Source organism: Ovis canadensis, chromosome 6 (assembly GCF_042477335.2).
Source record: "Ovis canadensis isolate MfBH-ARS-UI-01 breed Bighorn chromosome 6, ARS-UI_OviCan_v2, whole genome shotgun sequence".
In the NCBI taxonomy this organism is placed as follows: Eukaryota; Metazoa; Chordata; class Mammalia; order Artiodactyla; family Bovidae; genus Ovis; species Ovis canadensis.
In genome coordinates, this window is record NC_091250.1 from 84,155,524 (window position 1) to 84,181,607 (window position 26,084).

Sequence of the window (26,084 nt, forward strand, 5' to 3'; positions counted from 1 at the left end):
ACTGCAGGCTCCTCAGAGGGAGAGCATTTCCAGAGCGTCCATGCCCTCAGCCCAGCGTTGCCTGAGCTGTTGTTCAACTGGTGCCCGGTCCCGTGGTGCCGCGTGCGTTTCCAGCAGGTCCCTGGGTTTCTTCCATGGGACTGTGGAGGGTGCTTCATAGCGGGGAATGCTGCTGCTGCTGCACCCATGTGACAGGACAAGAGGAAGTCTGCTGTTTCCTTGCACAGTGCATTGCGGAAGCACGAGCCATGCAGTGCAACACCCCATGAGGCTCGGGGGCAGAAGCGGGGCCCCCACAGGGCGCCCTTCCCACTGTTGTCCTCTCCTCGGAGTGAGCCCTGCACCCCTGAGCAGGGCCATGCACGTGGCCAGGGGAGGGCAGGACAGGCTGCGGAGGGCAGGCCCCTCCTTGCCCTGAACTGTGGAGCCCGCCTCAGACTTCAGCTGTGTGGCCAGGACAGGGCCGGGTGACTGAGAGCCATCTGACCCGGCCTGTGGTTGCGTGGTCATCGTGCCGCACAACTGGGGCCAAAAGGCAGACCCGTCGCACATCTCCATTCTTGGCTATTGAGTGAGGCGCTTACGTTTGCTGTATTGTTTTAAGTCCTTTACTTTAAAATCAATGTCAGGGCCAGAAATTCTCCTTGTACTCAAGAGCACTTCACTGTTAGAATCCTTGAGGTAACAGTTTTATCAGGAGGTATGTGTGGCTGCATATGTGGCTGCCACGGGGTCATGCATCCTCCTTTAATCTGGTGAACATTGAGATTCCACTCCACATGAAACAGCCAGGCACTTTCTCCCTTTGTAGAAAGATACTTTTGCAAACTTTCTTTGAAACTAAGATACCATGACGAGGCTAGCTAGCATTTGATGTCTAAGGTTACCACTCAGGGTCCCAGGTCCTCTGTCCTTTTACATAGAAACTGCCCACTTTTTAGTTCCCAAATGGAATCTTGTAAGAAAGATCAGTGAGAAATTAGCATTCTTAATTGTAAATATCCGTAGAAGGAGCTTAATCTGCCCACATTCAGGTTTATGTAAATGTCTTTTCTGGATTCCTCATGCAATGTCGTCTTTCACTTGGCTGTTAGTTAGGGGTGTTCTGCTAGGAGATGTCGCATGCAGCAGATCTAAGGTAAGAAGCACTGTGGCTGGTAGACAGGTGGATATACTGCTTTCCCCCAGGGTGGGGGATGGAAGATTCTCCAGTGCCCCAGTGTTCATTATGAGCTCCACTGAACTCCATCATTTTTAGGTACAAAAAAAACATTTACCAGTGAAATAAAATTGGTGGAAGAAAGATTTTTTTTCAAGGAAACCTGATTCCTAAGCATGAAATTTGAAACCTTTAAACTCTGTTAAGTTAAAGGTTTTGGGGATCAGTAATTATGATGTCGATAATAATCATAAATGTCAAACAGCTAGTGACTGAGTTATGGATTTTTATTTATCCCAAGAAATAATCACAGGTAACAATCATATCCCATGAAATAATCATAGATTAGGGTAATCATTTAATTGATATGAATCTTTCTCACAGTAAAACTCTATAGTACAAAACTGTTTAATCCTTCCATTATGTCTGACCACCTCCCCTCCCCCCTACCCTAGTCTTGATTCAGGGTTTTATGGTGTATGATACAGGAGCTGTTTACTGATTCCTCACTGAAGTGAAATAGGAATTTGGATTGTTGAAACAGATTATTTGGGGGCACTTGGCTCATCCTTGTTTTTGTTTGTTAAACAGGAAAAGGACCAGCGAAGCCTAGACATAAACACTGCCAAGTGCATGTTGGGACTGTTACTAGGAAAAATCTGGCCCCTTTTTCCAGTTTTTCACCAGTTCTTAGAGGTACTAAATTGTTATTTTATGGAATGTATGTTTGCTTGCTTAGAACTACCAAGTGTGCTTTACTTGGTCCTTTTCTGTACTTTTCTGTTTGTCGTACTTCTCTGCCTGTAGGAACTGTGGCGACACACTTGCTGCCACTGAGCACATTCCCGAGTCCCGAGCGTCCCCACGTGTGCACTGCACACGCCCCCGGCCCCCCTGCAAATGCTCCAGACAGCGCAGCTCTGGCCTTTCCTCTCTCTTCCCCCTTTTGTTTGTGTTTAGATTTCCTGCTTTTTATAACGAGAGTGGGACAAGCTTTACCTTATTTTGTGGCTTTAGATGAAGCTCCACTTTGATGAAGTGAAGGTTAGAGAACAGCCATCCACTCTCTCACTAAGTTCAGTCTGTAACAAGTCCTTACCCACTCTCATCTCCAAGCAGCTTCAGTCTCAGTGGCCAGTTCCTTCATTTGGTATCTCCTGCAGTTTAAATTTTCTTCATGTTTGTGTTTGAAAGAACCCAGCACTTCCCTCCATTGTTATCGTTTGTTTGCTCTAAGTATTAATGAGAGAAATTCTGAGCTGCTGGTTATTAGGAACTGGCTCTGATGCCAATGTAATAATACTGTTAAGACCTGGAAGAACTTGAGCTGAAAGTCTGAGTTACTTGGGTTGTCATATATAGCCTCCTTCTTGCCCTCCAGTCCCCAAACCCCTTTAAAAATTGCTTTTTGCTTGAAAGGAAGAGGGTGTTGGATCTTGGAGAAATTCCTGGACTTTACCCTGACTCCAGCTTCACTCTTGAAATAATTTTCCTCACAACTTGTTGGTGTAATGGTCCAGAAAAACTTCTAACTGACAGGCTCCTTGGAGAACTGTTATTGAAATTTGCTTTTAACATTATTAACTGGGATTCCTGAAGAAAGGTATGAAAACAAGTTTTTAATATAAGAAGCACTTGTTTACATGACAGCCCATGTATACCAGTGATCTCTTCCAGCTTCTCTGACAATCCTCAAAAATGTTAGCTTTATTTGGAAAGTGAGTAGCAATGGGCTCCTGATCTCAGGAGGCTGGGAAGAATTTAAGGCTGGGTGTGAAGGTCCTTCTATAGCTAAAAGACTACAGCAGATTTGACTTCACACAGTTCCAGGAGCACCATCAACAGTGACTGGGTTTTGCTTTTAGTTGCTTAGAAAGTTACACTTATAGTCTGTGCTTTGTTCTCTCTCTCACACCAGTTTGCATTTTTCTTTTAAAAGGACCCAGTAATCCTTTCATTTGAGCTTTTCCTGTGTTTGCATCCTCCAAACCATTGGCTCAACTCTCTTTGCTTTTTATGTACTTGTTTTCCAGTGTTCCCAGTTTCAGTGGCAAAGATTTAAGAATTATCAGACTGGGTTTTATTTTTAGATTTTTATACAGGAATACTGTATTTTGAAATATGCATGTGTCCTTTTTCCTGTCTGGGAGGAAGAGAAAAACTATTTCATGGCTGTTCTTAGTCCTTTTATGATCAGACTCAAGTTTTTAATTATTAGAACAATAACTCTTCAGTGGCTGGACCACCTAGTCCTGAGACTGCTTGCAGCTCTTAGCAAGGTCTCGTTGAGTAAACCCACAGTGGCATGTGCCGTTAGCTGACAGCTTGACAGGAAGCATGATGTTCATGTCAGGGCCTGTTAATGGGAGCAACTCTTTATTTAGCACTTACTGTGTGCCACACACTCAATAAGGTGCTTTTCATAAATTATAGAAATTATCTGCCTTAAGCCTTACCACATCTCTGTGAAATGGATATTATCCCTCTTTTACATAAAAGGGCTTTTGCCATCTAGCAGTTGCACTTCTAGGGATGTAAAGATGTGTTTCTTTGATGCATTTGTTGTTTTATGTTGAGCCCCCATAATATTTTTGTAATTAAAATTGTCATCCAAAGTTCCCTTCTCGCCATCACTCACCCTTCTCCTAGCATGGTGCCTAACACCCCTCAAATGGACCTTTGTGAGCTGTTATCAAGTTGATTGTCACAGCAGTTGAAACTGTCTGATTTGTTGTGTTAGTAATTCATATTATTTTTCCTCCACCAGCAATCAAAATATAAAGTTATTAATAAAGACCAGTGGTGCAATGTGCTAGAGTTTAGCAGAACAATTAACCTTGACCTCAGCAACTATGATGAAGATGGAGCGTGTAAGTACTGGGCGGGTGTTGTTTTCCCCCTGTCTCCCGCGCATTTGCTCCTCAGCCTCTGAGAAGTCTCATAGCTGTGTTGTTCCCTCCCTCTCTTCTCTCTCTCTTCAGGGCCAGTTTTGTTGGACGAGTTTGTGGAGTGGTATAAAGACAAACAGATGTCCTAGGACTTTATGCATAGCAGCGAGAGAGTCACTGTTACCACAGTTATGTCAACCATTAGCCATAAATTGCTGTTTGTATCCAAGCCGCATGCTGCTTTTCTTGCACTGTCTCCCTTTGGCAGGGACGTGTTGGTGTTTGCTATTGAATGGGCCAGCTCTGCTTGCTGTGTAGCATTGTTCTCTTGGAAGGCTGCTTTGCAGTTTGTATTTACACTACAGATTGGTGAATTTGCCAACGTCCTCACTGTGATTATGTGTATATTGCTGTTTAAATTTTGTATATGTGTATAAAAAGACAAAGCTTCACCTAGAGATTATTTCTGCAAAAATGTATTGTAAAATAATTTTTGTGGCATATTTCTAGTCCCTTTTTTCAAATGACCCAATTACACTTTTCTTTGGTCTCAAAATGTAGCATTTCAGAACACAAGACAGAACAGCTATTACCATATGCAAATGTTGCCAGAATTAACCTTATTATTTAAGAGGCCAACTTTGGAAGGAGGTGGGAGTCGTAACTTTTCAGAGGCGCTATGCCAAATCTAATTTGGTTTACTTAAATATTAGCATTTTGAAATGATGAAAGTTAGAATAATTGAACATATAGACCCATACCATGCCACAAATCATTTCCACCATGCAGTATATAGGTTTTGATTTTCTAATGTTAAAGCTGTCATAGTTTGAATATAGGTACAGATGAACAAATTACAATTGCACCTTTTTTCCCATTGGTTTTAAACCCTTGTACACTTTTTTAGTGCTTCCCCCCCCCCCCTTTTGCATTCTTCTAGTCAGTGTTTGGTCTGCTGATGCTTTCTATGCCATTCTAAGTAAAATTTATTTTGCCGCCTCCATGAAAACCTAATGGTTTGCTGGCAATTTATAACTGCAGAGCACTTTTAGTTGTGGCTTGAATTTTTAGTTAAGCTTTCATGGTGTCTGATTTTCTAGTTTTGCGGGGGCGGGTGGGGGGAAGAACTATACTATAAGTGAGAGGTGTTTTGTTTTGTTTTCCTTTTTTTGTTTCTTTCATGCTAGGCTTTTCCTGGCAGAATGTCCATTGCAGGCAGTGGACACGACACCACCAGCATTGAGCTAAAAACTCTATTACACGGTAGGACCTTTCCTGGAGGGGCCGCTCGTCATTACCTGAGTAATATGTACAGAGAGGTGATAGCCATTATTTATGTGGGTAAGGAAACAGAAGTAAACGGGACGGTATTTTTAGGTTTGTATTTTATGTTTTTGTTTTTTTCTTTTCTTGTCTTAGCCCTTCTCAAGGAAATGTATAAAAAACATGCTTCTCCCTCAACTCTCTGGTGCTATTGAATGACTTAATTTAGTCCCTAAAGTTTTGTGAGAACACAGTAGTCTAATGACTTAGACCGTCATTAGACAGTCTAATGACTTAGAACCAAGTAAAAGCTACTGGTGCATTTGAGCAAGTAAATGCATAGTTGTGAGCAGAATCCATGACTGAACATGTGACAGTTGGAAGAGGTTCAGATTATTTCAAAACCTGGCCCCAAAACCTTTTGGGTCAAATGTGAACCTTTAAATGGCATTATATGAGTAAAGCACACAGACAATGCTACTGTTTGACCACGACTTCATAGTTTCTTTGCAAACAGTGTTCAGATTTTCATATTTTGTTTTTCCCTAACTGAACCGCCAAAGACAGGAATTTTGTATGTATATACAGTGTGTGTGCATATACAAAATCATGATCTGGTAGAATGAAATTCACCTCCTTTTTCTACCAAATAGAAAGGTTTGGTTTGCTGTGAAATAAACCAGAAGTTTGAAAAACTCTGTAGTGATTAAGCATACTTAATCATTCCTTGTTTAGAAGCTGTAGACTCCCCTTCTACTTTACACATTCACACCAGTTTGCACAAATTCATCCCTGAAAAGAACAGAAGACGTTGACAGCAAGCACAGCTCCTGAGACCAGCGTGTTGAAAGGGCTTCCATTCCGACGGGTGCCTGTTAACTCCGTTGGCAATTGGCTATAGGCAGGTTCCAGCCTGTAAAGAACTTGATTCATTTTCAAAAGGATCCCATGAAGTTAACAAATCACACTTTAAAGGCAGCAGTTCTTAAATTCGATCAACTCTAGTTTTGTTTAAAGCAAATAGAAATCATCAATGAAATTATTTTCAAAGGTACTGTAAGAAACTGGAAAATTTTTTAACAGTAAGCACAGTTAATCCCAAAATAAGAGGGTGGCTACAGGGAAAATGTTACATTTTAACACACATTGAACATTTTGATGACAGGGGTTTTGGAAAAGCTAAGCAAAAATTATTTCATGATGTGTAACATGGAAGTAAGTATTCCAAAAGGATGATCTTGCCTATTTAGAAAAGGCCAAATAATCTCTGAATTCCCTTGAAAAATAAATGTGACTGCAGCGTGCTTGCCCTTGGTTTCTGTGATTTTATGCAGTTATTTTTAAGGGGAGGAAGAGCCAGAAGTAATAAGATATTTTTTCATAAAAATCTCCCTAAGTTACATAAGTTGAGCAGTCACCAAGCACTTATTTATGGGCAAATGCTAAGTAAATGAGGGTGCCTTTTTCTGGTTTTTCTTTATCACCTACATCTCCACCCTTTCTCTCTTTCTGTCGTGTTTTGGCCTCCACGTTGCAATACTCTGTGATAATGGAATCCAACTTTTAGATGTTTACTGTTGCGGTAGGTCAGAAATTGCATTATTTTATTTGCCATAATCACCCTCTATAACGTTACGTGCAGCTTATTTGAAGCATGACCTCTGAACTAAGTTTTTATAAAGCTGACTAGACAGACTTCTAGGATCTGGATTAACAACAGACTTCTGTTGCCTCTCAGTCTCCATCTTAACAGTGCTTTTGAAGTTTATACAGAAAGCTTTAAAAGTTAGTTTGTGCCCTTGGTTTTTACTCTTACAACTGCTAAAATACCTCTGTAAGCCTTATCTTTTATTCTTTCATATGTTGTATAATAAATGTATAGAATCCATTGACCAACTAAATTGTTGGGTGTCTGTAAATGAGACCAAAATGTGGGTTGCTTCTTTTCATGAAGTCATTTCTCTCGGGGGTTACTGTCAGTGAACTGCAGCTAACCTGTAACTGTGAATGCTTCGTGTCGTCAGTATTTGCATCACCTTCATAAACGTGTGCAAGTCTGTGACTCCCAGCTTAACTGAAATATTGTTATGCCACCTAACTTGAGTACAGCAAACTGGTTTTAGGTTTTAATGGAATTGATGTAAAACAATACCCCATAAATAAAAAAGTTATTTGTGTTTGATTTCAGAACTGATCTGTTTATTTTTCTCTTTTCGTGGCTTTCTCTTTAAAAACCCCTTAAGGTAGTTTTAAACTTCCCTGGGTGGCTCAGACAGTAAAGAATCCGCCTGCAGTGCAGGAGACCTGGGTTCTCTCCCTGGGTTGGGGAGATCCCCTGGAGAAGGGCATGGCAAACCCACTTCAGTATTATTGCCTGGAGAATCCCCAGAGGAGCCTGGCGGGCTGCAGCCCATGGGGTCGCAAAGGGTCAGACATGGCCGAGCAACTAAGCACAACACACAAGGTAGTTTTAAAGTATTTCATGTATCATCAAGTCAGCCCCAAGGCTACAAAAGTGAGGTGGGAAACATCTCCTTCTGAACTTTCTTCATTTGTTTGAACCTATAGAAAGGTAGGACCTAGTTCCCATGGTGCTGTGACGTGGTTATATCATACTGAAATGACTCATTTGAATGTTCTTCCCAAATTCTGGTGGGAAGAATAACTTTTAGGCAGAAGCTTAGAGGGAAGCTTTTGTGATTTCTTTAGAAAAGAATTGCCCTTGGAACTTTGTTATAGCTAGAAAGGAAAGAAAAAAGAAACCTATCACGTGAGCAAACAATACATCAGGCTTTCTGGCCCTGTGTACCTAAGCTACGCTTGTGGTGCAGGAGGTATTCCAAAATAAGGCATGTTCACCGCTTCAGGCACATTCAACAGACAATACTTTGGGTTCCCCGCCCCCAACCCCCCACCCCCAGTTGGTTCCTAACATTTATTTTCAGTTGCCTTAACAAAAAATAAAATCATCCCATGTATAGAAGTGTACTTGCTGAGAAATTATGGTAAGTAGCCTGTGCTGAGAATAATAATTGGAAACTGAAAAACAAAAATTGACTGTAGTAATTAAATGGAAATTTTTTTTAAACATCATTTAAAATGTAAATCTCTTTTCCCAAAGAAATGTATTCAGTCCTCTGAAGGAAATTCTTTTGCAGTTGCTCCCTGGAGAGTGGATTATGAAGAACTCTGGCCTTGAGAAAGCATGCTGAAGAGGTTTGGTTTTCCCTCTGACACTTTCCAGCAGAGGCATCTCAGAATTGCCTAATCTGAATATCTGAAATTCAAACTAGTGTTCTGTAGAAGTCTTACGATAAATGTATGATGATTAAAGAGAGCTGTAGTTGTACTTGTTACCAGTGAACTAACTCTCCAAAGAGTTTTGGTCTAACTTCTAATAGTATATTGAAAGCCACTGTGTTTTTTTCCCTCTTGATGGCCCATTATTTATTTTGGCTTCATTACTTGTTGGCTCCTACATATCCTACCTCGAGAGTAGGATTTGGACAAGGGTTATCCTATCATGGAGGACTTCCCTGTAGCTCAAAACAGTAAAGAATCTGCCTGCAATGCAGGAGACCCGGGTTTGATCCCTGGGTCAGGAAGATCCTCTGGAAAAGGGAATGGCAATCCACTCCAGTATTCTTGCCTGGAGAATCCCATGGACAGAGAAGCCTAGTAGGTTACAGTCCACGGGATCGCAAAGAGTTGGACACAACTGAGCGACTTCACCTCACCTCACCTCTGGATGGAAGGTCTTATGGTGATTGGGTGTAAGTGGCACCTTATCAGTTATACATGGTAGGCCAGAAAGATACTGACTTAGTTGGAACTGAGTGTCCCTTTTGGAGAGTTGGGCATTGTGGGGACTGATCCAAGAACTGTCCCTAAGGAGGTGCAGCAGTGTACACAAAGATACCAGTGGAGGTGGCAGAATCTTTCTAGTCCATCACGATGATTGTCATTACTTTAGCACACCATTGTTAAGTGTTTATGTGTGGATTTTTGTTTTGAGATCTGGTTATCAGCAGGCTGTAAGGATTCAAGGGATGTAGTCGAGAAGGCCAGTTGTTGACTTGATGACATCATGTAGCTCCTTTTGGAAGAGAAGGCGGCCAGTCAGACCATGTGCTGTATCCTGATCTCCTGGAAATACGTAGAGGAAACAGAAGTTCAGAGCGTTTGAGTGACTGGTCCTAAGTCACATAGCTGGAAGGTAGGGGAGCCGAGGTGTAAACTCAGGTGGATGTGTCTACCCAGAATTTGCTGGGGTGCTCACACAGTGTGGAGAGAGTTGGCCTGGAGGAGGATGAAAGTGTGTAAGCACTCTGTGCGCTGCTGGGTTCTCTGATGAACTTACTGGTGCCCCTCTCCTGCTAATTTTATTAGAGTTTGGGAGAAACTGGAGTTCAGGATTGGCCACTTTTTCAGAAGTGAGCATTTTAGGGATTTGTTGAGCATCAGTCAAGGAATTGAGGTCACTGGAGTAAGGCTATTTGTTGCTAATTAGCCAATTTCAGAAGTTTGTGGCTGGCTTCCAAAGGCATGGTCTGGTGTGTGGGTGTTTTCCAAGAGTACCAAGCAATTCAGTTTTGACATGATCTACAGCTGAAATTCCAGTACTTTGGCCACCTCATGCGAAGAGTTGACTCATTGGAAAAGACTTTGATGCTGGGAGAGATTGGGGGCAGGAGGAGAAGGGGACGACAGAGGATGAGATGACTGGATGGCATCACTGACTCGATGGACCTGAGTCTGAGTGAACTCCCGGAGTTGGTGATGGACAGGGAGGCCTGGCGTGCTGCGATTCATGGGGTCGCGAAGAGTCAGACACGACTGAGAGACTGAACTGAACTGACCCAGAGAGGGTGTTAGATCCCACAGGTTAAGGGCTCAGTCCTGCAAGACTGCACCCCTACTTCGCTTCAGATGCCAATTCCAAGTCCAGGTTGTCACCTGTGCTTCTAACCAACCAGCTATAATTTGCTAAATCTCCCACAACTGTTCATTAGGTTCAATTAATTTGCTATAGTGATTCATAGAACTTAGAGTAATAGTCACTTCCCATGTTGTTGTTTAGTCACTAAGTTGTATCAGACTCTTTTGGGACCCCATGGACTGTATCCCCCTCAGGCTCCTCTGTCCATGGGTTTTCCCAGGCAAAAATACTGGAGTGGGTTGCCATTTTCTTCTCTAGGGGATCCTCTGACCCAGGGATTGAACCTGAGTCTCCTGCATTGGCCGGTGGATTCTTTACCACTGCATCACCTGGGAAACCCCTTCCTTCCATTAGCAGTTTATTATAAAAGAATGTAATTCAGAAACAGCCTAATGGAAGAGACACAAAGGGCAAGGTATGTGGGGCATGGAGCTTCCATGCTTCCTAAGTGTACCACTCTCCCCAAATCTTCATGTGTTCATGAAAGCTCTCTGAAGTCTTTTGAGTTTTTAAAGAGGCTTCATAACAGCCCTGATTGGTTAAATCAATGGCTATTGGTGATTGAATGCAATCTCCAGCTCTTCTCTGGAGATGAGGGGTTTAGACTGGAAATTCCAACCCTCTAATCACAGGGCTGGTTCCCCTGGCAAGCAGCCTCATTAGGGGGTTTCTAAAAGGCATCTCATTGACATAACAAAAGGCACCATAATTTCTATTCACTTAGAGAAATCCCAAGGATTTTAGGAGCTCTGTGTCAGGAACTGGGACAAGGACCAAACATACCGTTAAAACTTTTAAGTCGAAGTACCACATGTGGGTCCCGATAAAAAACTGTCATTGATCAATAGAGATGAGTTTAAAAACGAGTTCTAGCAGTTACATGTTCCTATGATCAGTGAAAAATCCACTTTTCCCTCCTTTTTTGGATTTGAAATACTCTCAAGATGTGAAATGGAGTATTCCCTGCCATATCAGTAAACAAGGATGCCGCAGCCATTGGTGATTTTGGGCCTCCAGATGTGAATTTCTGAGCCCCAAGAGTGCTCAAAAAGGGAGAAGAATGCTTGCAATCCAGCAGCTGTTGACTGTTGATACTCTACAGTGAATGGTGAATGAGGAACTAAGGATGTGAAAAACCAAAAGCAGGATGCTGGCCTCAGATAGCTGAGATGCATATGAAAGGAATGATCTCAGTGTACCCAGACATTTGCATCTTCCCATACAAAGATGAGTGCTATATTCCTTAATTTGAGATACCTGCTTTTCCTTAATTCACAATAATCTTTGACGTTTGTTGCACACTTCTATATAACCTGACTCCTTCCCCTGCCTGCTTGGAACAGTTATTTCAGGGTTAGTTGAGATACTGTCTTCCAGGCTTGAAATCCTAAAAATTCCCACCAGATAAAACATAACCCTCAATTTCTTTGCATTGATTGCTAAGGAAGGCTTTCTTATCTCTCCTTGTTATTCTTTGGAACTCTGCATTCAAATGGGTATATCTTTCCTTTTCTCCTTTGCTTTTCGTTTCTTTTCTTTTCACAGCTATTTATAAGGCCTTCTCAGACAGCCATTTTGCTCTTTTGCTTTTTCTTGGGGATGGTCTTGATTCCTGTCTCCTGTACAATGTCACAAACCTCCGTCCATTGGGAGCATTTCATGCAAAGATGAGCTCAATAAAGGACAGAAATGGTATCGACCTAACAGAAGCAGAAGACATTAAGAAGATGTGGCAAGAATACACAGAAGAACTGTACAAAAAGATCTTCATGACCCAGATAATCACGATGGTGTGATCACTCACACTCACCCAGAGCCAGACATCCTGGAATATGAAGTCAAGTGGGCCTTAGGAAGCATCACTATGAACAAAGCTAGTGGAGGTGATGGAATTCCAGTTGAGCTATTTCAAATCCTAAAAGATGATGCTGTGAAAGTGCTGCACTCAATATGCCAGCAAATATGGAAAACTCGGCAGTGGCCACAGGACTGGAAGAGGTCAGTTTTCATTCCAATCCCAAAGAAAGGCAATGCTAAAGAATGTTCAAACTACCACACAATTGCACTCATCTCACATGCTAGTAAAGTAATGCTCAAAATTCTCCAAGCCAGGCTTCAGCAATACATGAACCGTGAACTTACAGATGTTCAAGCTGGTTTTAGAAAAAGCAGAGGAACAAGAGATCAGATTGCAACATCTGCTGGATCATGGAAAAAGCAAGAGAGTTCCAGAAAAACATCTACTTCTGCTTTATTGACTATGCCAAAGCCTTTGACTGTGTGGATCACAATAAACTGGAAAATTCTGCAGGAGATGGGAATACCAGACCACCTGACCTGCCTCTTGAGAAACCTATAGGCAGGTCAGGAAGCAACAGTTAGAAATAGACATGGAACCACAGACTGGTCCCAAATAGGAAAAGGAGTACGTCAAGGCTGTATATTGTCACCCTGCTTATTTAACTTATATGCAGAGTACATCATGAGAAATGCTGGGCTGGAGGAAGTACAAGCTGGAATCAAGATTGCTGGGAGAAATATCAATAACCTCAGATATGCAGATGACACCACCCTTATGGCAGAAAGTGAAGAGGAACTCAAAAGCCTCTTGATGAAAGTGAAAGAGGAGAGTGAAAAAGTTGGCTTAAAGTTCAACATTCAGAAAACTAAGATCTTGGTATCTGGTCCTATCACTTTGTGGCAAATAGATGTGGAAACAGTATCAGACTTTATTTCTTGGGCTCCAAAATCACTGCAGATGGTGATTGCAGCCATGAAATTAAAAGACGCTTACTCCTTGGAAGGAAAGTTGTAACATGACCAAGCTAGACAGCATATTAAAAAGCAGAGATATTACTTTGTCAACAAAGGTCCATCTAGTCAAGGCTATGGTTTTTCCAGTAGTTATGTATGGATGTGAGAGTTGGACTGTGAAGAAAGCTGAGTGCTGAAGAATTGATGCTTTTGAAGTGTGGTGTTGGAGAAGACTCTTGAGAGTCCCTTGGACTGCAAGGATATCCAATCAGTCCATCCTAAAGGAGTCCTAGGTGTTCATTGGAAGGACTGATGCTGAAGCTGAAACTCCAGTACTTTGGCCACTTGATGCGAAGAGCTGACTCATTTGAAAAGATCCTGATGCTGGGAAAGATTGAAGGCAGGAGGAGAAGGGGATGACAGAGGATGAGGTGGTTGGATGGCATCACTGACTCAATGGACATGGGTTTGGGTGAACTCCAGGAGTTGGGGGTGGACAGGGAAGCCTGGCGTGATGCAGTTCATGGGGTCGCAGAGTCAGACATAACTGAGCAACTGAACTGACTGACTCAATTTCTATGTTGTGACTGTTTTTTAAGATGACAAGATAAAGGAGAGACAAGAGATAATGTTGGAGTAAAAGACTGAAGGAATAAGGAGAAAGGATTCCAAAGCATAGGCGGGAGATTTAGTAGCAGGACAAGTTGGACGAATTTTCCCAAGACAGCAGAAGACAGAAGATTCTTGTAAATGGGTAGGCGGTCGTGAAGGTTTCTCGCCTTTGGTTTTCATTTTCTCTGGGACTGATTCAAAGATTTCTAATGAGAGGAAGAGAAGAGGTAGAGAGATGAAAGTTTGAAAGAGCCCCTGGACAGAGTGAGAACAGATGATTAAAAAATAGGTCTCATTGCCCTGAGAGAAATGAAAAGTAACGAGACTAGGCTGTGTAACCGGAGAAGGCAGTGGCACCCCACTCCAGTACTCTTGCCTGGAAAATCCCACGGACAGAGGAGCCTGGTAGGCTGCAGTCCGTGGGGTTGCTAGGAGTCGGACACAGCTGAGTGACTTCACTTTCATGCATTGGAGAAGGAAATGGCAACCCACTGCAGTATTCTTGCCTGGAGAATCCCAGGGATGGGGGAGCCTGGTGGGCTGCCATCTATGGGGTCGCACAGAGTCGGACATGACTGCAGCGACTCAGCAGCAGCAGCAGCAGGCTGTGTAACTGGCACAGCAAGAAGTGATGGATCTAGGACATTCAGTCTAGGTGATGTGGCTGGCAGGCTCCAGCCCCCGACTGATATGAAAAGCAGTAAGATTTGGAAGTCAGCCTCCTCTGACCTAGGAAACTCCTCTCTCTTTACAGACTGCTGAGACCACCCATCTCTGGACATGCCTTTTGAGAAATAAGGGAGACCCAACGAACCCAGTTCCCCTATCTTGAACTATCGTACATCTCCAAAGGCTTGCATATACGTTGCATTGTTTTCCAGGTGAAGGGATGATAAAAAACAAAGTGGGAAGTTTCCATAGCTGAGCTGAGTTGCCATTCCTACCAGCCTTCAAATCCAGACTAGTCCTGCGGTCAGCCCCATCCCTGTGTAATAGTCACTAGACTGGGGCGGGATGACCTCAAGTATAAGAAGGTTATACTTGAGCTATAAGACTGGTTCTAAATTGGAAAAGGAGTACGTCAAGGCTATATATTGTCACCCAGCTTATTTAACTTTATGCAGAGTACATCATGCAAAGTGCCAGGCTTGAAGCACAAGCTGCAATCAAGATTGCTGGGAGAAATATCAATAACCTCAGATACGCAGATGGCACCACCCTTAGGGCAAAAAGCAAAGACGAACTAAAGAGCCTCTTGATGAAAGTGAAAGAGGAGAATGAAAAAGCTAGCTTAAAACTCAAACATTCAAAAAACTAATATCATGGCATCCAGTCCTATCACTTCATGGCAAATAGATGGAGAAACAATGGAAACAGTGACAGACTTCATTTTCTTGGGCTCCAAAATCACTGCAGATGGTGACTGCAGCCATGAAACTAAAAGACGCTTACTCCTTGGAAGAAAAACTATGACAAACCTAGACAGTGTATTAAAAAGCAGAGACATTACTTTGCCAACAAAGGTCCGTGTAGTCAAAGCTATGGTTTTTCCATAGTCACGTATGGATGTGAGAGTTGGACCATAAGGAAAGCTAAGCACTGAAGAACTGATGCTTTTGAACTGTATTGGAAAAGACTCTTGAGAGTCCCTTGGACTACAAGGAGATCCAACCAGTCAATCCTAAAGGAAATCAGTCCTGAATATTCATTGGAAGGACTGATGCTGAAGCTGAAACTCCAATACTTTGGTCACCTGATGTGAAAAACTGACTCATTGGAAAAGACCTTGATGCTGGGCAAGATTGAAGGCAGGAAGAGAAGGGGATGACAGAGGATGAGGTGGTTGGATGGCATCACCAACTCGATGGACATGAGTTTGAGTAAGCTCTGGGAGTTGGTGATGGACAGGGAGGCCTGTCATGCTGCAGTCCATGGAGTGGCAAAGAATCAGACATGACTGAGCGACTGAACTGACTGATGAGAAGGTGGCAGGGGAAGAGTGAAGCAGGCATGGGAAACTTCGTAAGTTCCTGGAGTGATGTAATAAGCCAGAGCTTTCTATGGCTTTTGAGCTGCAGGCACAATGGAGGATGGCATTTGTGAGATTATTTGGGGGCACTGGAGGGGATCAGCTGGTGGAATAAAAAGGAAAAGTGGGACAAGGGTAGGCTGTGCCTCAGAATCACAATACCAGGAATACTAGATGACTAGTTAAAACAAGCATCAGAGGAGGTCAAATTTTCCAAGGCAGAGAATGAGATATACTAAGGTAGAGGACAATTAGGTAAAGAGGACTCACCCAGAGGTGATCCACTGGTCCAGCTCCAGGGCTAGATTCCTGCCTGGCATACAGGAGATGTTGAAGGAGGTCCTGGAGGAAGGGCATGTAGAAAACCAAGACTCTCGGTAGGAGACAATCACTCCAGAGGGGAAAGATCTAGAAACAGAACTGATGGTGAGTGGAAGGAAATGGAAGAATGGATCTTGTGGCCTGACCCCAGGACTATGACATTGTCATAGGCACAACAACACATTTAAGAAGCATTGTCATCATTATCCCACTTGCCACCCAAGCTGGATGAGGCTTAGATAGCACTGTTCCATATTCACAGGTTGCTCACCCTGAGCTTGAGATCTCTCTTTGAGACAAGGAGCAAGAGCAGAAAATGTGCCATATGGGCTTATATTTTCAGAAAGCTGCTGAGAAAAAGCATCAGGTGAGACAATTAATAAAAAAGTTAGCTATAAGATCTTCCATAGTATGGAGTGACCAAAGATCCCCAGAATAAGACCAATTCTTATTCTAAAATGATAACATTCTTGGGAAGTACATGGATGACATATGCAGTTTGGCTTCCTGTAGTGGTTAAGTTGTCTAGGACAACCTCCTGCAACCTAAGAATAACTAGACAAGTTAGGCAAAATACTAAAAATCTATTTGAAGGAATTGAAAAGCTACTAAGGAAGTGAACATTTGTTAGGCAAAGATCTAGAAGAAAGAAGCCAAGAGAAATGAGCCTGATATTCAAGGCTCATCTTTTTTCCCTCCAGGCAGTTTCCAAGTATGAAAGTGAAAGCTGAAGCTGAGGGGCTCAGACCTTTTGAAGGTCTCATGGGGAGGGGGGTGACAAAATTCCCAGAGTTCAGAGTATGCCAAGAAGGATGGGCCCTGGTCACCAGATCTAAGGTTAGGACCCTGAGAATCTGTGAGAGTGAAGGCTGTCTATGAATAAGGATGATCTAGAAATAGACCAGTACTCACAGAACTAAAACTCAGTTCCAGATCAGTTCAGTCCCTCATGAAGTTAAGGTAATAGCCTCTAACAGCCTGACAGAACCAGAAGTAAATTCTCTTTGGAAAAATATGTCATCCACGAGGGATACATATATGAAGTAAAATTCTATTCACTCATGGAAAAATTAAAATTAAAAGCAGAGATGTAATTTATCTTCAGAAAAGCTAACAGATTAAGTGTGTGCATGCATGCTAAGTCACTTCAGTTGTGTCCAACTCTTTGCCACCCTGTGGACTGTAGCCCGCCAAGCTGCTTTGTCCATAGGATTCTCCAGGCAAGAATACTGGAGTGGATTGCCATGCCCTCCTCCAGGGGACCTTCCTGACCCAGGGCTTGAACCTATATCTCTTATTTCTCCTGCATTGACAGGCGGGTTCACCGCTAGAACCACCTGGGAAGCCCAAATGAAAATGACAAAATCTGGTGATGCTGACATTAATGTTTTCATACTAGATATGAGTATCTTTGGTTTCTACAGAGACTTCTTTTTAAATTTTATTTATTTATTTATTTGGCTGCCTGAGGTCTTGTTTGTGGCATGTGGGCCCTTTTACTGTGGCATGAGGGCACACGGGATTAGTTGCTCCATGGCATGTGGTGTCTTAGTTCCCTGACTGGGGATTGAACCCACATCCCCTGCATTGGAAGGCACATTCTTAACCACTGGACTACCAGGCAAGTCCCTGCTGAGACTTACTTTTAAGCTTGATCTTGCTGCCTTTTTGGAATATGTGAGTTCACACCTCTACACCTATGGTGACTGGACCTGTTCCAGCAGGTGCCAGTCAGCCACAGACTTGGCTAAGTCTTTTATATCCTCTTCCTCAGAAATTTGAACTAAGATATACTGAGTCCGTCAGGAAGATATAAGTGAGTGAAGTGAAGTGAAGTCGCTCAGTCGTGTCCGACTCTGCGACCCCAGGGACTGTAACCCACCAGGCTCCTCAGTCCATGGAATTTTCCAGGCAAGAGTACTGGAGTGGGTTGCCATTTCCTTCTCCAGGGGATATAAGTGAGTGTGAGATCTATAATGTCATGAAGATTTGGGGTAGGTTAACATTTTACGTTGTTTGTATTGGATGGCATTATTGACTCAATGGACATAAGTTTGAGCAAACTCCAGGAGATGGTGAAGGACAGGGAAGCCTGGCATGCTGCAGTCCATGGGGTCACAAAGAGTTGGATTGACTGAGCAACTGAACAACAACAATATGCTAATAAATTAGAGATAAAAGCTGATTAGCAAAGAGCAGGAGCAAGAAGCAGATATGGGACATGCAGTTCCCTGAGATGGGTGGGACAGCTTGGTCCCCAGTTTCAGGTCCATAACCCATTTCCCCAGGCCTTTGCTCAGCTTTTTGATGTCTATTTTTGGATATCTATAAGACTATTGGGAGAAAGCAATGGCAACCCACTCCAGTACTCTTGCCTGGAAAATCCCATGGATGGAGGATCCTGGTAGGCTACTGTCCATGGGGTTGCGAGAGTCGGCCATGACTGAGTGACTTCACTTTCACTTTTCACTTTCATGCATTGGAGAAGGAAATGGTGACCCACTCCAGTATTTTTGCCTGGAGCATCCCAGGGACAGGGGAGCCTGGTGGGCTGCTGTCTATGGGGTCACACAGAGTCAGCCACGACGGAAGCGACGCAGCAGCAGCAGCAGCAGCAGCAGCAGCAGCAGCAGCAGCAGCATAAGACTATTGAAGCCTTGACATAAGCTTTCTTTTATTAAAAAATATCATACAGAACCTCATGTGATGTCTATAATTTCTTGTTCGCAGTGTTAGCAATCATTTAAAAAAAAAAACAAGCCTATAAAAAGAACAAGATTTTTTTAAGGGGGAACATCAGTAGAAAAAAGACCCATAAGAGATTCAGATATTAGGATTATCCGACATGGAATTTAAATTAAATGAATATTTGTAAGACAGGAAATTCAGCAGAGAACTGGAAACTATAAAAAAGATTCAAAATGAAAATTCTGGAACTGGAAAACCCACTTAGATGAAATTAACTCAGTGGATTGGGTTTAACAGAAGATTAAACACTATGTAGACAGAATTAGTGTTGAGAAGATATGTCAGAGAAAAAATCCAGATGAAAGCACAGAAAAACTTTCAAAATGTAGAAAATATGAAGACAAGTCAAGAGATGTGTGGCACAGTGAAAAGCTGTTAAATACACATAATTTGAGTCTTGGGAAAAGAGGAGAGAGAAAGTAGAAGCAGCAGTATTTAAAGAAATGTTTTTGTTTAGTCATTAAATCATGTCTGACTCTTTCATGACCCCCATGGACTGTAATGTTCAGTAATTTCCAAAAAGTAATGAAAGAAGACAAGCCCCAATTAGAGCCCTACAAACACCCAAGCAGGACAAATATAAAAGAACAAGACTTGAGTACATACAAGTAGAACTTCTAGGGAAAAAAAAAAAACACAGAAAGTCTTTAAAAATGGCCAGACCTATAAGTAACAATAGTAAAATATTATCAACAAATTAAAAACAAACATATATATATATATATGACTGAATCATTTTGCTATATACCAGAAATTAACACACATTGTAAATCAACTATACTGCTATTAAAAAAAAAAAAAAGGAAAAATTTGCAAAGTCAGTAAGGGTAAAAATACATTTCTTTGGCAACAACAGCTTCAGTGGCAATAACAATGGCTACAGCCATTTCAAGAACCACCACTTCTCATCAAACATAATGAAGCTGAGAAGATGGACCATACTTTAAATGTGCCAAAGTGAAAAATAAATTTGTTAACCTAGAACATTTACTCCATTGAAAATATCCTTTAAGAATAAAGGGAAAATAAAGACAATTTCAGATAACTGAAAATCAAAAGAATATGTTCCCAGCAGTTCGGCAGTACATTTAGCAGTTCATGCTAGATTGATGGACTGGATATTTTACTACTATGAAATATCTCTTCTTATCTTTAGTAATATCCGTTGCCTTGAAATCTACTTTGATGTTACTGATGTAAGGAGAGATATTTTAAAACAGTAAAATATTCAATCTATCAGTTTGTTATGTCTATCTATTGATATATTCAATCTATTCAATTTGTTTTATCAATCTATTGATACATTCAATTTATTATATCAAGAAAATATAACAAAAAGGGACAGAACCAAAAGGAAAATTAGACCCACATAGTTAGAGATTTTATCACATCTCTCACTGATAGAATAAGCAGATAAATAGACATTAAGGATATTCAACATTTGAGGAGCAAAATTGTCAAACTTCATTGCCTTACATAGCACACAGCTTTCAGCAGCTTCAGAATAGGCATTTTTTTCACGTGTATGTAAAACAATACCAAAAGTAACCATATATTGGTTCAAAATACAAGTCTCAGATTTGCTTAACAGATTCCAATAAGGTACCAACAGCAAAACTAAATAATGGTCTCAGAAGTCAGGTTGGGGATTACTCTTGAGAAGGGGGATAATAACAAGAAGAGGAAAAGAAATGGGCATTTGGGATGCTGATTCATCTGTTTCTTAACAGAAAAACCTTCCTACAAAACAAAATGAGGCAGAACTTCAAGCCTGGAGAACCCCATCAATGAATTCGTCCCAACATTTGAGGAAGAGATAACATTTTGAATCTTGTTTTATAATGTCAGTACAACCTAAGGACTTTACAAGAAAGAATCCTTTAGATCAGTTTCTTTTGTGTCATATAGGCAAAATCTTAAACAAAATATTAAATTGAAGTTGATAATGATGATCAAACTGGATTTATTCCAAGAGTGAAAAGTTAAACTTTTGAAAATCAGTCAGTGCAATCTACTGTATTTACAATCGTATAATCTCAATAGTTGAAAAAATATTTAACAAAAGCATCTGATATTCATTAATTGTCTGATGATCCATACAGTTAATCATCTGGGAAATATAAATTAGAACCCCTAGAGGTGCTACAATGAAAATTAAAATGCCTGACTACCCCCAGTTTAGTGAGGAGATTGAATGACTGAAACTCTTATCTGTGGCTGTTGTGAGTACACTTTGCTATCCATACTATGGAAAATCATTTGTCATTTGAACATACAAACTAAATTTGAACATACATAATCCCTGTGATTCATCATTTTCCACCCTAGGTATAACTCATCAGAAATGCTTGAGTCTGAGTGCCAAATGATATTGAAATGGAAGCAAACCACCCTTATATGCTGTGTGATTATTACAGTTCCACTACCAAATGAAAGAAACAAGATGCAGTTCATTCTCTGTAATTCCCTTTACATAAGAGTCAAAACCAGGAAAACTAATCTGCAGGGTCAGAAGTGAGGAGGTTTCCTCTGAGGAAGAGAAGAATCGTCATTTGGAGCCAGAGTAGGTGGGGGGTGGGGATGAAGTTCTAAGGTTCTGGTAGTGACTTGTTTGTCTTAGGATGATGGTTGTACAGGTTTTTTCACTTTGGAATTGCTCCTGGAGCTCTCCATTATTTGTACCCTTTTTAGTTATATATATTCTACTTCAGTAAAAGAATTTATATTAACATGATAGCATAGGAAATTGTCCACTTTACTGAAGTTGTGAAATTTTTGCACTGCCACACAAGTACTGCCCTGGTTTCTTTTTCTGAAAGGCAGCAATTCATCCTATGAATGTATAAACCCCAACACAACTCACGAATCAGGCAAGTGGGTGCAATGTATGTGGTATGTGTAGAATCCAAATAGATCCCTCGGCTGTCACAGCTGAGCCATGTGGCTGCCAGGAATCTCAAGGATGAGAAGACAATTAAAGAAAATCCTTTATGGGACAAGGGCCTTGAAGAAGCCTCAGATTAACAAATATCCAATGGGAACTCTCCTCCTCTGCTAACAGGCAGTCATGGATCACAAGCAATTGAGGCATGTAAAGAAGTTTGCCACCAAAGTAATTGTACGTGGGGCTTCCCTGGTGGTCCAGTGGTTAAGAATCCACCTTGCAATGCAAGGGACACAGGTTTGATCCCCGGTCTGGAGGATCCCATGTGCCGCAGAGCAACTAAGCCAGTGCACCACAACTAATGAGCCAGTGCTCCCGAGCCTGCGAGCTGCATCTTCTGAGCCCATCCTCTGCAACTACTGAAGCCCTAGAGCCCAGGCTCTGCAACAAGAGAAGTCACCGCAATGAGAAGTCCATGAACCCCAACGAAGAGTAGCCCCTGCTCGCCATGACTAGAGAAAGCCCACATGCAGCAATGAAGACCCAGAGCAGCCAAAAAAATTGAATAAGTAAATAAATCTTTTTTTAAAAAAAATAATTATACATAATACCTGCTGAGCTCTTTTTACGACCCAGCCCCACTTTGCAAGCAATAACTTATTTTATCCTCACGATAACCTTTTTCTCATTACGCAGATGAAAATATCAGAGGCACAGACTGGTGTAGCAATTTCCCACGGTGTGGGAGTAGAGAAGCAAGATGTGAACCCAGGCAATCTGGCCGCAGGGCCCAAACTCCTAACGTCTGTCCACACAGCTGCTCCAGGCTAATTAGCAACTTTACAAACTGGTCTTGCACACATCTCAGTAATGTGATGGAAGGAATACAATTTTTTTTTTTTAATGCTCTGGTAGAATGTTTTTCCCGCCCAAAGAAAATATTTTTGTTTTCTCCATTGCCGTGGTTAGAAACTCATCTGCATGAAAAGCCCTTCTTTTGGCAGCTTTACAATAGATAATTCTTCCTCCTGCCTAGTCGAGGGGGAGGCTTAGAATTAGGGGAGGCTGCTAGAAAGTTCTGACCTTAGGAGAGCTTGGCTGTGACAGCAAGTAACTACCTGTTTCTAGAAACAATAGAAGCTCTCTCTTTAAGCCTGTTCTGCTCAGGACCCCATCTGTTTCCAATCCTAATTCTTCAGGAAAAGGGGGAGATTAGAGATTGTGAAGAATCCGCCTGCAATGAGGGAGAACTGGGTTTGATCTCTGGGTTGGGACGATTCCCCTGGAGAAGAGCATGGCAACTCACTCCAGTATTCTTAACCTGGAGAATCCCCATGGACAGAGAAGCCTGGTGGGCTCTAGTCCATGGGGTCGCAGTGAGTTGGTTGTAACCGAATGACTAAGCACAGCACACATCATTTTGTAACAGTGACTTTCCTCTGGGACACCATTCAGTTTTTTTGTTTGTTTTTTGGTCAGGGTTTCTTGGTTTTTATATATCTCTTTATTTGAAAATACATGAAATTCTATGAATTTGGTTTTTGTCTCTCTGATGAGCAACTGTGGTGTTGGAGAAGACTCTTGAGAGTCTTTTGGTCTGCAAGGAGATCCAGCCAGTCCATCCTAAAGGAGATCAGTCCTGGGTGTTCATTGGAAGGACTGATGCTGAAGCTGAAACTCCAATACTTTGGCCACCTGATACAAAGAGCTGACTCATTTGAAAAGACCCTGATGCTGGGAAAGATTGAAGGCAGGAGGAGAAGGGGACAACAGCGGATGAGATGGTTGGATGGCATCACTGACACAATGGACATGGGTTTGGGTGGACTTCGGGAGTTGGTGATGGACAGGGAGGCCTGGCGTGCTGCGGTTCATGGGGTCGCAAAGAGTCAGCCGCGACTGAACTGAACTGAACTGATGAGCAACTGGGTCAATGTGGGAACCAGAAATCTAGATTTTGACACTCTACCACCTCCTTTAAGCTGTTAAGAACATTCTGCATTTCCAAAGTTTCGCATTTTGGCTTAATCTGACTCAATTTTGTAGTGACTGAAAGCTAGTTCCTTCTTCAGATTAAGTTCTAAGCAACTACGTGTCCAAGGAATATACTACCAGCTAAAATATTACTCGTATGTACTCATGACTCATTTCATTTTGTAAATGTGTTTTTGGAAATGGTTGATTAAAGAAAGTGACTTCAGAGAAGATAAGTCAACCCTGACACGGCTCGGATTGTTTAGGGGTGCCAGCCTGTCTGGGAACTCTGATTCCAGCCCAGGTTAACTGTTGGGTGTCAACAGATGGCAAAGGGTTTGCTGGGATGAAGACTGACTGAAGCCAGTGTGAATGGTAACCGTTGTGGTGTTTCTGCTTGTCCGGGCAGCGATCTCAATGTGTGAGACCTGCTAGCCTGTCTCATCTCATACAGCTTAATTATATGAATACTAATTTTATGGATTCCTTTAAATGCCTACTTGGTGCCACAAACAATTCAAATATTTTTAGTCATCAAATAGGTTAAGAAGAGGCATAGAAAGGCCTAGTTTACAAGGAGCCAGCCCTTCCCAGACTTCTAATTTCTGTTTCTTGGAGAAGAAATGATTCCAGTGTTCTCAATGAGACAGATTTCGATTCCATTGTTTTCACGTTGTGTCCCCAGATCGTAGCAGCAATCAACAACATGTGGCTGGGATGCTTTGCTTATTGCTCATGACTTACTAGCAAAATGTGTTCCTTCTCTAATTTTAAAATATTTTTAAATGGTAAATGAGCATGGTTATAAGTTATATAATGCAGAGAGGATTCTAATGAAAACATCATCCACATCACTCACTTATTCCCAGCTCAATTCAAGCTGAACTGCAAAACTCTGCAGATGCTAGAATTTTCTTAACAGCTTAATATACAAGAGTTAATATGGGTTTTAAGAAAACAAAAACAAGGGCTTTCTCTTGCTGTTTGATGGTTTGTTCTCCAATTTCTCCATTTACTACTGAGTCGTGTTATTCAGTTGGCTTATCATATCTTTTTCTCTAGTGTTTTAGACCTTAATCAAATATATGATGATTGGGCAGATAATCTGCATATTCATTTCTCTTGAATCTGTCAGAGAGTTGAGGTTGTGTTAACCAACTAACTTGAAATCTAAGGAATTCCCTGTGGTCCAGTGATTAGGGCTCCACGCTTCACTGCCGTGGCCTGGGTTCAATACTTAGTTGGGGAACTAAGATCCCACAAGCTGCTTGGCTAAAAGAAAGAGAGAAAAAAAAAAATCTGAGGGGAAACAGGCATCTCCAAGAAGGAATGGGCTGTGAGCCCTTGCTTGACCAGGGCAGATGCTTCTAGATACAAGTTGGTAAGAATTCAACTAAGGTTTTTAATGAATTTCTAAGGGCTGAATGTGACTAGAATAAAAATACAAAACTCCTTGGAGCTACAGAATTTGCACCAATTTGCAGGTTCTTTTGGAGAAGGAAATGCCAACCCACTCCAGTATTCTTGCCTGGAGAATCCCATGGACAGAAGAACCTGGTGGGCTCCTCTCCATGGGGTTGCCCAGAGTGGGACACGACTGAAGCGACTTAGCAGCTGCAGCAGCAGCAGCAGCAGCAGGTTCTTTGGGGCTTTCCAGGTGGTGCTAGTGATAAAGGACCCACCTGACAATTCAGGAGACCTAAGAGATGGTGTTCGATTCTTGGGTTGGGAAGATCATCTGGAGGAGGGCATGGCAACCCACTCTAGTATTTTGGCCTGGAGAATCCCAAGGACAGAAGAGCCTGGCAGGCTACGGTCCATGTAGTCGCAGAGTCGGACGTGGCTGACACAACTTAGCATGCCCACAAGTTCTTCACTGGAGCTTACTAGGTGCTCACGGGAAGGCTGGGGACGGGATGGTGACCGTGATTGGGGTCATGACTAAGGAATGCTGAGCTTCGGGATCACCTGCTCTTTATCTTCAGGGAGAGGCTGCCCTGTTCCTCGGGCTGCTCCTTGCATGCACAGCCCTGAGACATGGCCTGGGAAAGGGGCTGAGAGCTGGGGCTCCTGGCCCTCCCAGTGGGAACGTGCCAGCACCCACATGGTGGATCACCTCTCCCAACAAGGCCAGGAACCAGTCCTGGAGACCCCGCCCAGAGGGTTCTTCCACGGAACCAGGCCTAGGCCACAGGCCTGCTGTTGAGCAGGAGGATGTGAAATAGTGGAACTGAAAGGTCAGAATTGCCCCTCTGGCCCTGAGGGATTGTAGGCGGTGATAAGAGAGGAAACAGGAGGGGAAGAATGAGATGAGGAAGGAGGAACTTAGGGAAAAGACCAGGGAATGCTGAGGGCATCAGCGAGGACTCTGGGAGGGGGTCCCTCAGATCCTACCCCCTCCCACACACCTGGGGCTGCCAGAGCCCAGGCGCCTCAGCCATGCAGCAAGTCCAGGAGGTTGGGGCTGGAAGCAAGCTGCTATCTGTAGGCTGTGGTGTGGCTCAGACCAGGCA

The 26,084-nt window shown here is 42.4% G+C and overlaps 1 protein-coding gene across 10 annotated transcripts in view; it reads left to right on the forward strand.

The window, feature by feature from the left end:
- DCUN1D4 (defective in cullin neddylation 1 domain containing 4) overlaps positions 1-7,497 on the forward strand; it is a 75,756-nt gene extending 68,259 nt beyond the window's left edge. For 4 of the 10 annotated variants that reach the window (XM_069594084.1, XM_069594087.1, XM_069594091.1 and 1 more), the window contains 4 exons: positions 1,751-1,855; positions 3,927-4,029; positions 4,141-4,235; positions 5,235-7,497. In XM_069594084.1, coding sequence (XP_069450185.1) covers positions 1,751-1,855; positions 3,927-4,029; positions 4,141-4,196 — 264 coding nt within the window. In that variant the 3' untranslated portion in view covers positions 4,197-4,235; positions 5,235-7,497. Of the gene's footprint in view, positions 1-1,750; positions 1,856-3,926; positions 4,030-4,140 lie in introns of all 10 variants that reach the window. The other 6 variants (XM_069594082.1, XM_069594086.1, XM_069594089.1 and 3 more) reach the window with 2 other exon arrangements.
- Positions 7,498-26,084: the final 18,587 nt, after the last annotated feature.